We start from the raw sequence: 16271 nt of genomic DNA on the forward strand, positions 1-16271 counted from the left end.
GCAACATTTGTACCTCCACTGTGTAATTCTGATTTTGTGCATTTACATTTGAGTTTAGTATTTCTTTCTTTACTGAGCTTTCACTCTGCTTTGAAATTGTAATTTGACAAGTTGTGAATTAAGAGTTGGAAAATAAATAAGGAAGGATCTTATTAATTTAAAAAACTATTAAATTCCTTTGTTCAAGATTTTTGAAAAAGAAAAATCTTTGGTATTGTGATTGTAACAACGATGTGACTATAAATTCATTTAATATACATTAAATGGATCTATCTATCTATATATGTATGTGAATATGGGCAGTGGCACATTAGTTAGGAGTCTCTTCTACGTATTTTGTAACTGTTGTATGAAAAACATTAAAAAGAACAGCAGTTCTGGGAATTTTCCAGAGCTGGTTCCCTTGTGCAGTAGCTGGCGTGGCATTCCTCAGTGAGCTGCGGGAAATCAATGGCCTCGTGTCTCTCCTCAGCAGGCCTCAGGATGATCATTATCAGCAGAGTGAAGGTCTGGGCCAAGATAAAAGGGACAGTCCTTCCAAGTTAAAGTTAAGTATTGCTTGAAGCCTTTTAAAATGACTTTTAGAAAATTCATAATAATTTATTTTAGCTATTGGAAGAGACAGAGAACACTCATTTTGAAAGGTCTGTGCCTCCGCGGCTCTTGTCAGTTTTTGTATATTGAGCGTGCCGTGGGCTCTGTACTCCGTACCAGGCCACCTCCTACTTTTTTTAGTTGCAAGCAGTAGGGGGCAATGTTGAGCTGCCAGTTTGAGGCCCCAGGACGCTAGCCTTTCAGGAAAATGCATACAAATGTACCATTAACTGTCAGGAATTATTCCCCTTGCTTCACGTTAGCTGTAATTTCCAAGATTCCATAACACAGGAAATCAGTTGTGGGTTAACAAATTCAACAGCAATTGAACATAAAAAGTGCAATGTTTGGTGCACATTTGGATTCTATAGAATTAGACTAAACGGCATATCTCAGTGTACTAAACTTTACTTCCAGGGAATATGTTAATCAAAATTATTATCGTTTTAGACAAGTGATTCTTTGTTATCATTATACTTTTTTGGAATTGCAAAATCATGTGTGCGTTGTGGAAAGATTTCTTTAATCAATGCATTTTGTCTGTTCTGCCACGTAACATCGATCTCTTTTAGTGAGAAAATAAAAAACCTCAGGCAATATGTGCATTACTTTTCCCCTTTTGCTTATGAGTAAAGCAACCTTTGACAGCCCGTGTAGCAGGGAAGAGACTTATGTTGTAATTTCTCTCTCTTTGTGTTCTTTTTTTCAGTTTGTGGTTGGAAGGTGTAGTCTCAGGAAGGATATAGGAGAATGGAAAACGAGCTTTGAAATAGTTTTTCTTCCAGTAATGGTAATTGCTTCACATGTCATAACCAGTCACATATTTCAGAAAGTTTAGTCAGCTGTCTCTGAAACTCCCCTAGCCTCTACTTCCCATCCCTGTCCCAACAAGCACTTCTTTCTTTTTTTAGCATGCTGTTTATTCTCACTGCTTCTCTCCCGGAGGATAGTTTTACCCAGTGCATGCTCTTGTGATGTAAATGTTAAACCTTATATTTGAATGACATTCTGATAAAATATCACATTTTCCCTGAATATTACCTCATGAATTTATGAGCCATTAAGCCTAACGTAACATAACCCTTTCTTACAACCCAGGAATTTAACCTGGCCTTTCCTCTCCTCTTTGCTCCGTATCCAAGAAGTATTATAACACTGTAATGCTATGCAAATATTTGTATTTTATTTTATTTTTGAGCCAACCTCTACCTCCCATCTAAGATTATTGTATTATGAGGAGACTGCTCAGGATAAGAGAGAGTTACCATTTGAAAGAAGCTGTATAAGCTGTGCTTTCTGGGTAAAGAGGAATATGAAAAGCTGAAATCTCCAGTGAGGTGAGGAAGTCTTGCTACAGCCAGAGATTGAATGGATAGGCCATTTGTCTCTCAGGGTCTGGTATCGCTCTTTGCAAAACTGACATTTATTTTACCTATAAAAATGTTTTAACACTATCAAATTCAGTGATACTGAAAAGAACGCTAGGTGTGAAATTCTCTAAATTGATGACATTTATTCATTTCCTTTTGACCTTAAGAAAAAAAAAAAAAAAGAAACAGCAAAAGATCTATTTGGTACAATCCAATGGAAATATTCCAGAACGGTTTCCAGAGTAAGTATTTTCAAAAGTACTGATGATTTATATACTGGAGAGAAATTTCTTCATGATTTTTTTTCACTGCTTTTCCTTTTTGAAGAGACACGAAGATCCTGATCATTTTGCATGTTTTGGGTTGCATTTCCTGTCCTGACAGTTGCTTGTGCTGGCATAGCAGTGCCTGTATGTGGCAGTTGGCCTTAATAACCTTTATTGACTTCAGTGGGTAGGAGCCAAGACTGGATTATTTTAATGTATCCATTTTGAAACAGTGTAAAACACAACATGTAATTATGTTCGGTAAGCTATAGGCTACATTTAATTCTACCCATTTGTGTTAAAATTTGGCAAAGGAGGACAGAGAGATGTGGAAAATGAGTAGGTATTTTATTTAATAATGTAACAAGTTTCTAGCTGTTGAAGTTTGAAGAGAGAAATGCATTTAGGAATGCAAAGGTTGTCCCTGACAAGTTATTCATAATAGTTTAATTTCAAGACAAGTCATACCTCTCTTCTCGTCCCTGTGATGTGCGTACATCACCTGGGAAAGCTCCTGCTCACCGCTGCGTGGAGGAGTCCTCTCCAGTGTGGGTTACACGCTGCAGGAAATGACTGAGCTGAGCGCTGTTTGTTTTAGGAGAGACCGACAAAACTATCATCGTGTTGCTTTAGGTTCAATTCATCACTGAATATAGAAAAAGGCTGCTTTTTCATATACTGAAGTATATCTCAGGTCATTGATATTTGCCACTGTAAAATAGTTTGGTTAGCTAAATTCATTTTAAACTTTCTTCTAAATTAAAGATTCTGGGGGATGAGGGTTAAAGCGATAAAATCAAAATTTTTGGTTATTTTAATGGTGAGGCCATATCCATATATTTTATCCACATATATGAAATTTATTTGAAATATATATAATCCATGTAAATGGAAATATATATCCATATATATGAAATTTATCCATGTATATATGTATATGGATATGTTTCCTCTCTCCACTGGTGTTAAAATACGTACTAAGTTGGATGTACTAACAGAATCCTGTCTCCCACGTTTCAGGGATAACATTTTTGATTGAGGAGCAGAGTATGTTACAGTAATTTAGGATTTGTAGGGAGGTGTCTGGTTGTTTAAATTAGGATTTAAAATTTCCTTCTTTTTTTGACTGGGACGGTGCTGAGTGGCTCAGGATGATCACAGATGGGAGGCAGGTTAAACAGCTACAAGCATCCAGTATTTCAAATTCTGGAGCACTGTGTTTTGGGAAATTTATGTTTATTTGGAAAAAAGAAAAAGCTGCTTTCAACCATCATAGTTTAAAATCTTTGACTCATATTTTCTGTTATCCTAAACATGTTCACTGAAGACTAGTTCTTTCCATTCTCCCCTCCACCAGTCTCCCACTCCAGTTCCTCACAGCTGCATTGTTCTATCAGAAGTAAAGTATTTGGGGAGCAGGGAGGGATATTTTACATGTAATCTAGCAATGGGTTTCTAGTAAGTTGTGGTTTCTCCTTTGGTTGCTTTCTGACTTTCTCTTAGATTTTTTCTACCCCTTCCACCTTATTTTCTGCAGATTTAATGATGAATTTTTAAAATAGTTTTGTGTATCTTGTCTTTTTGGGAAAAAAATTACAATTCCTAGAGAATTCAGGCTTAAGCCTCACAAACAGAATGTGCATGGAAAGCACAAAGGACTGTGTTTATGATTCTCTTTGAAGTGTTTTTGCAACTGGATAAGGAAAATTTTAGAAACCTTCTGATAGTGTTCAGGGTAAATACTTAAACCCCTTTAGAGAATTTCACACACAGATACTGTGCAGCAGAAAAAAGGGATACTTATGTTTCTTAAAGCTGCTACAGCCTACAGCTTTGTACTTAAAGACAGAGGTGTTGAATAGAATTCTACTGAGGATACATCCAGTGACAATATCTCCAGGAATATCAGAGCAAACCAATGGGTAGGACTTTCTGTTTTAACCCTTACGTGTGCTGTATGAGTTGAGCTTTATTGGTACCCAGTACTAGGATGTGCCTGGCACATCTCAGGAATGTTAAGAGGACAGACATTTCTGCTGCTTCTGTTATGCACACAACAGGAACAAGACCAAAAATGCTGAAGATGGAGACACAAAGTGACAGGAGTTAGAAATTCTAAGGGAAAGCTTTGCCATCTCTCTTAACTCTTGTTAGTATGTAGAGAGAAAAACTGGAATAAAGTTTCTATTTTTGCTTTGATTTCGTGGTACTTAGCTAAATGTTGCCAGTCTTTGGGTGTGAACACACACACACACACACACACACACACACACCATATTCTGTATATTAAAAAAAAGACAAACTCTGTTGTTCTAAGTGTTTGTAACTACACAGAAGTTGAGATTAATGTAAAAGATATGAAAGTTTCTCTTTTCCCTGGGGTCTTAGCCTTGGCTGCTGGAATATATTTTGGATTGCTTTGACTACCAGACCATCATAGTACTCAGATGTAAATTCAGAAATTCTAGTGCTAGGTTGAAGTGTCAGGAGCTTCCATTTTTCTGGGGAAAAATGTAGCATATAACAAATGTATACCGTCTTCTTTCTTTTTTGGTGGATGGTTGGTGGGGTGATTAAATTTAGCTGTTGTCTGTCATTTACCTTATTACAAATACTTTTTAATATTATATAAGAATCTCAGTCTAGAAAAATGAAGTGTTTTTTTTTTTAAATCAGCAGACCTATAGCTTTGAAAGAAAAGCAATATTTTCAAAGGATGCTTTGCTATTTATTTGGAATGCTATTCAGATTTTAGGTTCTTTTTTCCCGGAGTTGGTTAACAAAGAGCTCTAAAAGTGTTACCTTCCGATATTTATTGTTGTGATGACTGCCTGAGGAGGTTTGTAAAATATAAACTACCTATGCAAAGTATCACCAGTAGTAATCTTAGTCAAGAAACAGTCTTCAATTTAGGAACCTTTTGGAGAGGTCATTTGAGTCTCTTGTTAGAGATAGTATTGCTTTCCTCTATGTGTTTTCCTAACTCTAGAGTTCAGGCTCAGTCCAGAAACCTGAATGGTCCTCAGGAAAGGAACTTGCAATAATTTGGAGTAAAGTGCTATTTTTATAATGTTCAATCCATGTGGGTTAAATATTTCAGGAGGCGGGGCTGGAAATCTCCACATTTTGCAGAAATGTCTCTGGAGAAATGTGCTGCAAAACCTGACCTACCAGAGAGCTCTGGGAACGTATTAAGTTGGCTATTCCATATGTTAAGGGTAACATAACCATCATCTGCTTGTTCCACATTGACATCTGTAAAATAATGGTTTTTTTTTTTAAACCAAAGGAAACCATGGTATGTTGCTTTTTCTATATTCCTGAATGTATCTCTGTGATCATTTGTGGATGATATTTTCAATTCTGTCTGTTTCTAACAAATAAATTAGATTGACTTTTTTCTTTGCATTTTGTCTACATGATCTCTGCCCATCTGAAACCACCCATCACAGTCTTGTTTGTAAATTTTTCCTTTATAAACCTTAGATATATATAAAAACCTCAGATATGTCCTTAAATTGTTTTTTGATTGACTGATAAAATTAGCCTTCAATTAAAAATCCGGGATATTAAGGCAGTGTTCAGAATTAAGCAGTGTTGTTGACATAACTGCTTTGGTTGTAAAGACCTGCATTTACTTAAATATTGCTAATTTAAATAAGTTGTAAACTACCCAGAATTGAGCATCAGATGTTCTTTAACAGATGTTGGAGGAGTAACAGGTTTTGTATTTTATTTAATGGTATAAACTTTTCATGTAATAGTGAATTTTTTAAAGGATAGGAGTGCCAGGATATGCCAGCACCCATGAGAAATTAATATTTTTTTGGTACTGGACTCTTATGTCATGGGGCCCCTGAATACTGTATCAGATGGGAAAGATGGGCAGTATCCAGCCATCTAGTAATAAGCATCTCACACTTAGCATATATGACACCAAACTCTAGACTGCTGTAACCCCTGTCTTTACTTCAGTTTCTCAGAATGGAGTAACTTGATTCATCTACTTGCCCCAGCCTAAAACTTCAGAATCCTCTTGATTGACTAGTGAATCCAGTTAGCTCTATTTTCAAAATCTGCTCATGACCTAACCCAACTTTACCACTTCCTAGCTATTGCCTTGTTCAACCCAACCATTTTTATAGAAATAGCAATTCCCAACCCCTGCAGTCAGAGTTCCTTTAAAATACTCCACATCAGCTCATTTAACTTTCATGGTCCAAACGTGCTATCATGCTTAGAGATCCAGCTTCTTGCAGTGGTCTGGTGCCCCTGCACAATCATTCCACGTAGGCCTCACCTTCCCGTGCTTTCTCACCCTCTTCCTTTCTGCAGTGAGCTACCTTATTATTTTTAGAAGATGCTTGGTACACTTCTGTCAGACTCTTTGTGTTTGCTTTTGTCTCTTTCTGGAGTATTCTTTCCTCTGTTATTTCCTTGACTCATTTAGGTCTCTCTGATTGTGTCCCTTCTTCAGAGAGTTTCCTCTGTTATTTCCTTGACTTCATTTAGGTCTCTCTGATTGTGTCCCTTCTTCAGAGAGTTTCTCTGACTACACTCACTTTCAAGGTAAAGGTGCCCTGCTCAGCTCTGCCTTGGTTCCTACCACTCTCATAGCCTGCCATTAGACTATGCGCTTGTTTGTCACTTGCCCATCCCCATGAAGGCACTTGTTATGGTCACTTTGATTTCCCAGCTCCTAGACTAGGGTGGGTACACGTATTGAGTAGGTACTCAATATGTGCTCGTTAAAGGAACAAAGCGGTGAGGTCATTGTTCTAGTCCTCCCTTTTCCTTCCACTTATATTGCTTGGCATTGCCTCTAACAAACTCTTTCAGTCTACATTTTCCTAAAATATTGCCTCCTATTTAACAGGAATATTTTTGGATTAGTTCTATTTTTAAACAAACATAGACCTCACAATACCCCAAAACATTCTTTTAAAAAATATATTGAGGGCACAGAGGTATGTCCTGTTTTATGCCTTTGGCACTTCTAGCTGAGAAGATTGAGCAATCAGTGGCAAACAACTTATGTAAATATGGGAAAAATTTGTTTAAAGGAGAGGAGTAAGTAGGTTATTAGTTTCCCAGAGTAGCAGTGTTGGTAAAACTCTCATGCATGGTGTTTTGTCTCATTTCTTGGCATTATTCATATTTTAGATTTCCCTGTGCTTAAAAAAATGTATTAGAATAAAATTATCTCAAAATTAAATGGCTTTTCCAACAAAGCTTGAACTTGGTTGTTACTAATTTTCAAAATAATATAGTGAAAGCAGTGTGTACTGGACAGGGTTTGGACACAACACTAGGGAAATCCCTGAGGAGTACACTGACTTCCGCTAGACAAGCTGGAAACTGATTAAAATATTTATCATCCTTTGGATATGCAATAGCTTTTGATGATGGAAGGCATATTAATATTCATCCTTGCTGCTTGTCTACACTTCAGATGGATCCCAGGAAAGGATGTTCAAATGACCAGTTTTCTTCCTTCACCAGACGTCCTTCAGCCTCAGTGCAGCTTGCAACTAAGAAATGCCTTGCGAAGTGATTGAGCTTGCCTCTAGCGGGCAGGGGTGGGGGGATACACACCAGGAGAGACCTTTGGACGGCAAAGCTTTAAAGGGTTACTGCTTTCTCACAGGAAGTCTTTTTCCAGAACAAAGGAAAAAGTTGGGTCCTAATTTGAAAAGCAGTACAACTGCTGTTGCTGTCTGAGTACAGGAAGCAGACTTGGCTCCTTGGGTGAAATCAGGGATCGAAGCTTTATGAAGGATTTTGATGTGATGCCACTGGAGGCTGGAACCCACCCACCTCCAACCAGTTTGTTGAGGAGGAAAAAGAAAAACCAGTTTGCATTTGATGCTGAGATCTTGTGACTGATTGTTCTGAGTACTCCATCTCTCTTTCATCCCTAGACAGAGTCTGAAGGGTATCCGCACAGCCAGGGAAAGGTAGCACATGCTGGGGTTCTCATGACCTGTTTTTTAAATTAGTTTTTCTTTAATGGGAGAAAGAATCCAGCTTTATTGGTTGTGTTAATTAAGCAGTGCTGTTTTCTGTCTCAATTGGAATAGCCTTGATTACATTTTTAGGTTCAAATATGAGCTCTGAAGGAACTTGACCTTTTATTGATTGTTCTGAAAAACCTGAAAGTTAAATATTCTCATAACAAGACCAATGCTGTAAGACTCTGAGTTTCTATCTTCAAATTTGAGAATTTCGAATCATCTCCTTTTACATTTTAGTTTTTACTTCTTATACTCTCAGATATTTTCATGAATGGCAGTTTAAAAATTGGACAATAATTATATTTGAGATATATTTTAATATAGCAGCATCAGAAGAGAAATACTCATTTTTCCTAGTCATTTAATTACATATCTATTCCACATCATATAGGTAAGTATAAAGTTATACAAAGAGCTAGGACTTCTGTCTCCCAGGTTGATCAGGTACAAGGCAGTAAGTAATTCAGAGGAAGAAAAATCAAAAGAGAAAAGCGGATTTTGACATAGACTTCTGGGAATAAGAGGGATTTTGATAGATGAAGATGGGTGGAGGAAATTCAAAGATGGCAGAAGCAGAAACACCGTAGTGGGAAAAGGCAGGGTCTGCTGACAAACTTGATGCAGCTGGATCGGGTTTGGTTTGTGTGAGTCCAGTAGTGAGACATGAAGATTAGCAAGAACCTATTTTTTTCTAGAGTGTGTTTTTGCATCTTAACTACCTTCTTATCAAAGGCATGGGAAATGAAGTATTAAACAGGTCCAACAAAGAAAATGAAGTGAAAACTGTTCCATTATCTTACATTTACAAAGAGTTGGAAAAGAAAATAAATCCTATTATTTGCCTTAATTTCAAGACCTATGCACATCTTGAGTACAGTAATGAAACAACATTATAGATTTTCAGAATGGAAATTACAAATGAGCATAGGTATTTTTCCCTACCAAGTTTTTTTATTCCCCATTTTGTAAAGTGAATGCCAGGTTAATAGTTTGGGACCTTAGCCAGAGGCAGGTCTTCCCATGTATGAACCACTTCAGAAATTCTGTTCTGTGTATAGGAACCTTGTGTATTTTATTTTGTCTTTCACTACTGGAATTGTGGTTTGGAGAAAATGACATCTCCTCTGCTTCTTGTCAGGTGACAGTCTTGAGGACTCAGTGCTTGCATAAAAGTATTTTGAAATACAGCTAAAGTGTCATTCATGAGCTATTTGATTTGGTTCAGGATAGCAGGTGTGGTAAAGTAATTCCCACTGTTGTAGAATGGTTTCTTTTCCACACATCTCTCCCTATTCTTTAGCTAACAGCTCCATACTAGGGACCGTATACCCCGTGCTGTCCTGCGTTGGCCGCCGCACTTTGGCACGTCAGTCACACTGACTAAAAGACCCAGTAAGTGTTTGGAATGTAAATGGTGGTGGTTCATTCTGCTCTTTCCCACTTTCATATATAGATTTCGGCTAGACTCTTGCTTTTCACCCCTCTCTTTGATACTTACTATTTTCCAGTGACTAGTTTTATTACTTCTGAGGCACAAGGTGTTAATTCCTGAGTGATTAATAACTCCCTGTTAGTTTGTTCTTCAGATGTGGGCTCTGAAAGGTTGCCTTTACTTGGATTCTGTTTAGGAACCTAAGGTTTTGTGGTTCATTTAGAGGCCTCTATTCCTTTTATACAGTTGTGGGATGGAGAAATGATATTACAGAGCTGTTGTGTCATTTTGCCAAATAACTTTGATAGTCGCCCTACAGTGGCACTTGCCTGGGGAGCAAACAGGCCTCGTGCTTTTTTTTTGCTTTTAGAATGCTGTCTTCTTTGATATCTCTTTATTTTTCATATCACCAAAGAAACAGGTAACATATATTATATGGCCTTGTTTAATTTCTTCCAAGATCTGGAACTTTATTCTGTGCTCTTCCTTCGGTAACACCTGGTACCCAATGCTGGCCACAACAAGCTAAAGTTCAGCTGCCACAGAGTCATGGAATGTCAGTATTGAAAGGAAACAGTCCTCTTCCCTTTTGGAGGGTGTAGAGACTTTTCTGGGGCCACAGACCCAGATACAGTGGACATAGCCTGTATTTCTCAATTACCAGTCCAGCGTTTTCCACTGCTCCCTGAATCAACAATGGTTGTGCCTTTTTGGATGCTTTCACCAACTCTCATCTGTATGTTAGCAGCAAAATATAACGAACAAACTGAAAGTACTTCCTTTACCCTGTGCCCCTGGGCGTGGCATATCAAAATTGGACTGTTTGATGCTGAGCTGGTCACTTGTTTATGCTCACTCAGCATCCACTCCTCATTCTCTGACAGTGTCCTGATGTTGTCTTATGGAGCTACTTCCTTGTTTGGCTGCAGAATGAGGGGCATTGTCTTCATGTGGCTACTCTACGAGCGTGGGACCTGGGTCTACTGGATGAATTCTGTCATGACTATGCTTACACAGACACATGGTGCGAATTTGAAAGGTGTCTAATCATTTGCAGTGAAAGTGCCTTTTTCCCCACTCAGTCCCACAGCCACCTGTTTTCCTTCCTCAGACCCCAGCACTATTCCCATCTTTTTCTTACCTTTCCGGAGATATACTATATAGTTACAAGCATCTATGTATTTGTTCACATGAATACTGTAACATTATATCTTACAGAAATTTTCATATTTGTGTATTCTTTAAATTACTACGTAGCTTTTCATTGTATGGTTTTATAATTTAATTGGTTTCCTACTGTCTTCAGTCTTCTTTTACAAATAATGTGCTGACTATTATAGCATATATAGTAACATTTTTCATAGCTGAGATCTATGGAAATACATTAGTGGAATTATTGTAGCACAAGTTATGTGTATTTTTAATTTTAGGAGAGATGGTCATATTACCCTCCATAGTTTGTAGTAGAGCTATTTATGTGTGTACGTGTGTGCACATACCTCTCTGTGTATATGTATGCTGTGTAGAAGTAGTATATAGTCAGAGTTTATGTAACATAGTCTGTTTCGTACTCCCCTTCAAATGCATATGTTATTATACTTTTTGACTTTATAAATATGATTGATTGGTGAAATATGGTATCCTATTTATAGTTCTCTCATTCATGTTCCGCAGATGAAGACAATGAGGCTCAATGTTTTTAAGTAATTTGAAGTAGGGAGTGACAGAGGTGAGGTTTACGATTAGGCAGAGGCAACTGTTCTCTTCATCACTGTAATGATCTCAGCCAGTGTGCCATTCCATTGCTGCAAGAAAGAGTCCACATAGGTCCAGAGGTACCAGCAAGGAATACTCGTATATCCTTCCTTGGCAAATGTGGGGAGGTTGTTCTCTTTCACAACTGCTTTGTGTGCCAAGTCAGCTGAATCAGCCCAGGTGATGAGTGTAGTTAGCATGACCGCCATTGCTGCTGTTATGCAGGAGAATTGGGTACCATATGGGGTGTAGGTGGCTCTTCGCCCTGCTGAGTTCTATGGCAGCCCTATGGCTTTCTTCTATGACTTTTCATCTATTTAAAGTGCAGTGAGGGCTCCTTGCCCCTGGAAAGATGGCATGTTGCCTGATTTTGTTTAAAGTATGTTCCTGTTGGATTCTGTTCAAGTTTGTGTTAGTCTTGTTGTGTTCCAGTGTGATGAGCCTCCTTGGCTTCTCCTGTTCCATCATTCTTCATCCACCCGTCAATCTTCATTAGGGTCATTTAAACAGTGACTCATTCTCAGTACTGGGCCTTTTCCTGCTTGGCTGTAGAAGTGTAGGTTGAAGCCTTTTCCCCGCACACACAGTTCCTAGGTAAGAGGTTATTTCCAGAAGACTTTGTAAGGGTTAGGTTTGGGATTGAGATGATTAGAGAGCAATTAGAGTTATATTTACTAGTAAAGGCAAGGATAAAAAGAGATCTCAGCAGGAGTGTAAAGCTTTCCTTTGACCTCTCAGTAAACGGAGTTGGTAGGCCCCTAATGTTTGGAGGTCGGGGTTGCAGGACCTCATCTTTGCCATGTTGTCTCTTACTATATTGTAAGAAATATCTATGGCTGTCTGTGTAACCCATGGAATCAGTCACCAAGTCATTTCAGTGAGAGCCTCGATACACAGGTAGCAATAGAGGAAGGGAGTGGATATTTCCCAGGGAAGGGATAGCATATTATCATGGCAGAAGCAGGGAAATGCAGGGTTTTTTCCAAAGTTCTTAAAGTGACTGATGGCTGACAGACACCTCCAAATTAGTCCCCTTGTTGAGTTCCCAGGAAATGGCACTACTCCCCACCTAGTTCTTCATGCCGGTAATAGACCAATTGTCCTTGAAACCTCCTCTCTCGCACCCTGCATATTTAGTTGTAGAACTTTTACCCTTGGAATGTCCCTCAAGTCTGTCCATTTCTTTCATACTTCCTGCTACCTGGTGCAGCCTGGTCCAGGACACCATTATCATTCCCTTAGGGATTGCAGTAGTTCACAGTCTGGTTTCCCGTGCTCTTCACAAAGGGAAATGTTTTCAAATGCAGATGGAATCATGCTTCTCTCTGTGTCAGTTCACCTGTGGATACCAGTTGCTCTGAAGTTAAAGACTGAAATGTGTTATCCTCAGCCCACCCCTCTCACCTTCCTTTCCTTCCAGGCCCTCCACTCCGTAGATTGCTGCGACACTGGCCTTTCAGTCAGTCCAAAGCATCAAGCACACCTTTCCTCTTCCCAGAATATCTTTTACCACCAACACTGACATACAAATTGTTTCTACCCTTTTTTCAGATATTAGTTCAGTTGCCTCTTTCTTGGGAAAGAGCCCCTTAGCCTGTCTGATGAGGTGAGGTTGTTATGGTCTGATTTTAGTGTTACCCCGGTGAAAGCCCTCCTTGGGTGTTGAAGCCTTGTTTTGCAAGTGCAGAATTATCTTTGGTAGGTGTAGCTTGGAAGCACTTACCTATTTCATGAAGATCCAGAACTTCTGGGGACGTCAAAGTAGCTGAAGTGAACTTTTCAGATACTTTATGAATCTCATTAATCACCCTTTGACAAAAAAAATTGAAAGTTACTAATCATATCATAAAACAGAACGTGCCCACTACTTGGGAGGCTGAGACAGAAGGATTGCAAGTTCAAGGCCAGCCTGGGCAAAGTAGCACACCTAATCTCAAAATTTAAAAAGGGTCGGGGGAGCCTGGACTATAGCTCAACAACCCCTGGGTTCAATTCCCAGCCCCACAAAACACACACACACACACACACACACACACACACACCAACCAAGTAGACCAAAAAAAAAAAAAAAAAACAAAAAAAACCTACCCCAAGTAATAGATTGTGAATGGCTCTTTCATTTCTTTGCGTGGATTCTTCCTCATTATTATAATGTAATCCAATTCTGTGGTATTAGGTTGAGTAGTATTATCTGCAACAGGATAGACCCTAGCAGGTATTTATTATAAAGACAAGTGCAAAATGTACAACCATTCCCTGCAAACCTTACAGAAAAGCCATTATCCGGTTTCTAACAAATAGTGAGCAGAGGAGCAAAGTGATGAGAATCACACCTTTGGAATACAGTGCCTCTAGTGTAGCCTCAGTCATGCCTCTTTTTCCTAAGTTCACTATCTTCCAAATATCATTCACTTCAGCCATTAAGAAAAGCCAGGCTTCCTGGCAGCGGCCCTTCTTTTTCTTTTTTCTTTCCTTTGTCAGATACAAGCAATCCCAGGAAACTTAGCCCTCAGACTTTTCCTGTCAGAAAGGTCCGCAGCCATCCTCATTGATATTGCCATATGCCTGTCTAGGTTAGAAGTCGTCTGACAAATCAAAAGCCACCCAAGATTTATACATTTTAGCATTTAGGAGCCACACTGAATCTGGACAGTGGGCTAAGAAGCATCATTCAGATGCCATTTTTTCTCATTCTTCTTGCATGGATGTCCAGGCTCACTCTCCAGCTTGACAGGATCCTAGGAGGATTTCTAGCCCAGTGTAGGTCCCCTTGGCGCAAGTACAAGAATCTTCATGCTGACCAAGTTGGAATCTCTCGGTGAGAAGTGAGTTGTTGTCCTGATTAGAATGTAAACTCTTGCTCATGTTGAGTTTTGTCTTTCACGTGAGTTTTATTGTAGCCTTCTGTGTTTATAAACATGTCTTGAGCATAAGGGAGAAATGTGGGAACCCTTTGAGCCCTTAGGAGAGTGTCCATTTTTTTTTGTCTGGGCCGAGGTGATAATAACTTAACATTCTCTTCTGAGAGCCTCGTATCCCTCTGACTTATACCAGCAGCCCTGGCATGGTGCCCATGCTGCCATTCCCTGATTGTCCTCTCTTCTTTTACAAGAGTCAGTGGAGTCTGTGACCAAGGATCGTTCATATTCAGTTCTCATCTACCAGGAGATGAGAGCAAAGCCTAGGTATGGCCTCAGTTCAGTGCAACAAACAGATTACTGGATTTTGTTTTTTGAGGTTTACTGTGTTAAGCATTATAGAAAACTGCATTGCTGCCCTTGTGGAGTTTATATGTGTGTTAAGGAAACAGGGACATGCACACAAGTAAGGCATAATGTGGAATGTCAGGTGAGAAGTAAAAACCAAATGTCGTGTGCCCCAGAGAGCACAGGTCAGACTGAGAAAACTGGAGGCTACTTCACAGAAGACATGGCGTCTTTCAGTTGTGCCTCAAAGAGTGAACTGAATTTTAATAAGGTGGCTTTGAAAAATTTGGTAGGTGAAGAGGAGAGATCGGACATGTTTTCGACAATGTGAAAAGTAGGCAGAAGGGCGTGGCGTGTGGGATATGTTTGCAGGAAAGAACACAGTGCTTTGTAACCAGTGCTTCAGATACCTGAGTGGGGTGGAGTGAAAGAGGGCAAGGCGGGCACCTAGGAACTAGAGAACAAGTGAGGACAGGGGAGGCAGATGGGGCCGTCTGATGAAGAGCCTTATGGTATGCTTAGAAATTCGGCCCGTGTCTTGAAGACAATGGTGGGACTTGGGTTCAAAGTCTTTTTTGAATAGGAAAGTGGTATAGTTAGATCCATTCTGCAATATTATAATCAGTACCAGGACAAAAGACAGATAATAGAGAGGAGAGGCTGGGGCCGGAAGATCTGTTGCAAAAATTTAGGTGCAAAAAAAATCTCTGTTCATAGTTATTGGATGATGATTCCATTTCCCAAGCTAAGGAACATAGCTAGGCAAGGAGAAAATTTATGGATGGACGAGTTTGAGGAGCCAGTAGGGTGTCTAAGGAGAGCTGAAAACACTAATATGGCGCTTGTAGATCTGGGAATTTGATCCGTGTGTGCTGTAGCCGTCGGGGGCCAGGCATGTTCCCTCATATTTAACTCATCCATGAAAGTGCTTCACACATGGCGGTCATCTACTCAGAGACAGAAAATGGAGTGACAGGGTGACCGAGGAATAAGGTGGTTTCCAGAGTAAGGAACAGCAAGGCTGTGTATAGGGACAAGCACAGGACTGGTAGCAGCAGAGCAGACAGACGTAGAGGGGAGAGGCTGGGGCTGGAAGACCTGTTGCAAAAATTTTGTGAAATAATGAGGGCAATAGTTGAGCACACAACAAAGAGGGGACAATAAATTCATTGTTTTGTTTTATTTTGTTGCTTTAAATAGTTCATTCCACTTTACCATCAGTTGAGCCAACTGTTGAATTCAGCATAGAGAAGACTTTCAGCAGAATGGTAGGTGTGACCAGAAGAGGGAGTGGGGGAAGGTGGATAAACCCGTGGACACATTTTTGTGATCTGATTGGAGGGGAAGCGTCTCAAAGCTGGTCTGTCAGTAATATTTGTAGGTCCACCTGAGGTGTCTGAGAAGAAGCATATTTTATCCAGGTGAAATGTTCCAGGTAGCCTTATTCTGAGTTCCCCCAGAAATCAGCCTGTAGACATTCATTTGCCCAGTAGCTGACTGAATAAAAGCTGAGCTAAAGCCTGAAACATTTTAATTTGCAAAACTATTGTTGTATTAAATCATAGATGGGAGGCAATTTAGCAGTGCATTTCCAAAATTACACAGGGCTCTGGCTGTGGCTTTGCGATTTATGT

At 39.4% G+C, this 16271-nt stretch overlaps 1 protein-coding gene across 6 annotated transcripts in view; it reads left to right on the top strand.

Annotated features, from left to right (window-relative positions):
* Positions 1-16271, top strand: part of Fto (fat mass and obesity associated) — a 410887-nt gene that overhangs the window by 197522 nt on the left and 197094 nt on the right. For 4 of the 6 annotated variants that reach the window (XM_013516224.1, XM_013516226.1, XM_013516225.1 and 1 more), the window contains exon 8: positions 1304-1384. The exons of the other annotated variants lie outside the window; for them this stretch is intronic. In XM_013516224.1, coding sequence (XP_013371678.1) covers positions 1304-1384 — 81 coding nt within the window. The remainder of the gene's footprint in view (positions 1-1303; positions 1385-16271) is intronic. 6 annotated transcript variants of the gene reach the window in all.

Source organism: Chinchilla lanigera, unplaced genomic scaffold (genome assembly GCF_000276665.1).
Source record: "Chinchilla lanigera isolate Chin_1 unplaced genomic scaffold, ChiLan1.0 scaffold00032, whole genome shotgun sequence".
Taxonomy (NCBI): Eukaryota; Metazoa; Chordata; class Mammalia; order Rodentia; family Chinchillidae; genus Chinchilla; species Chinchilla lanigera.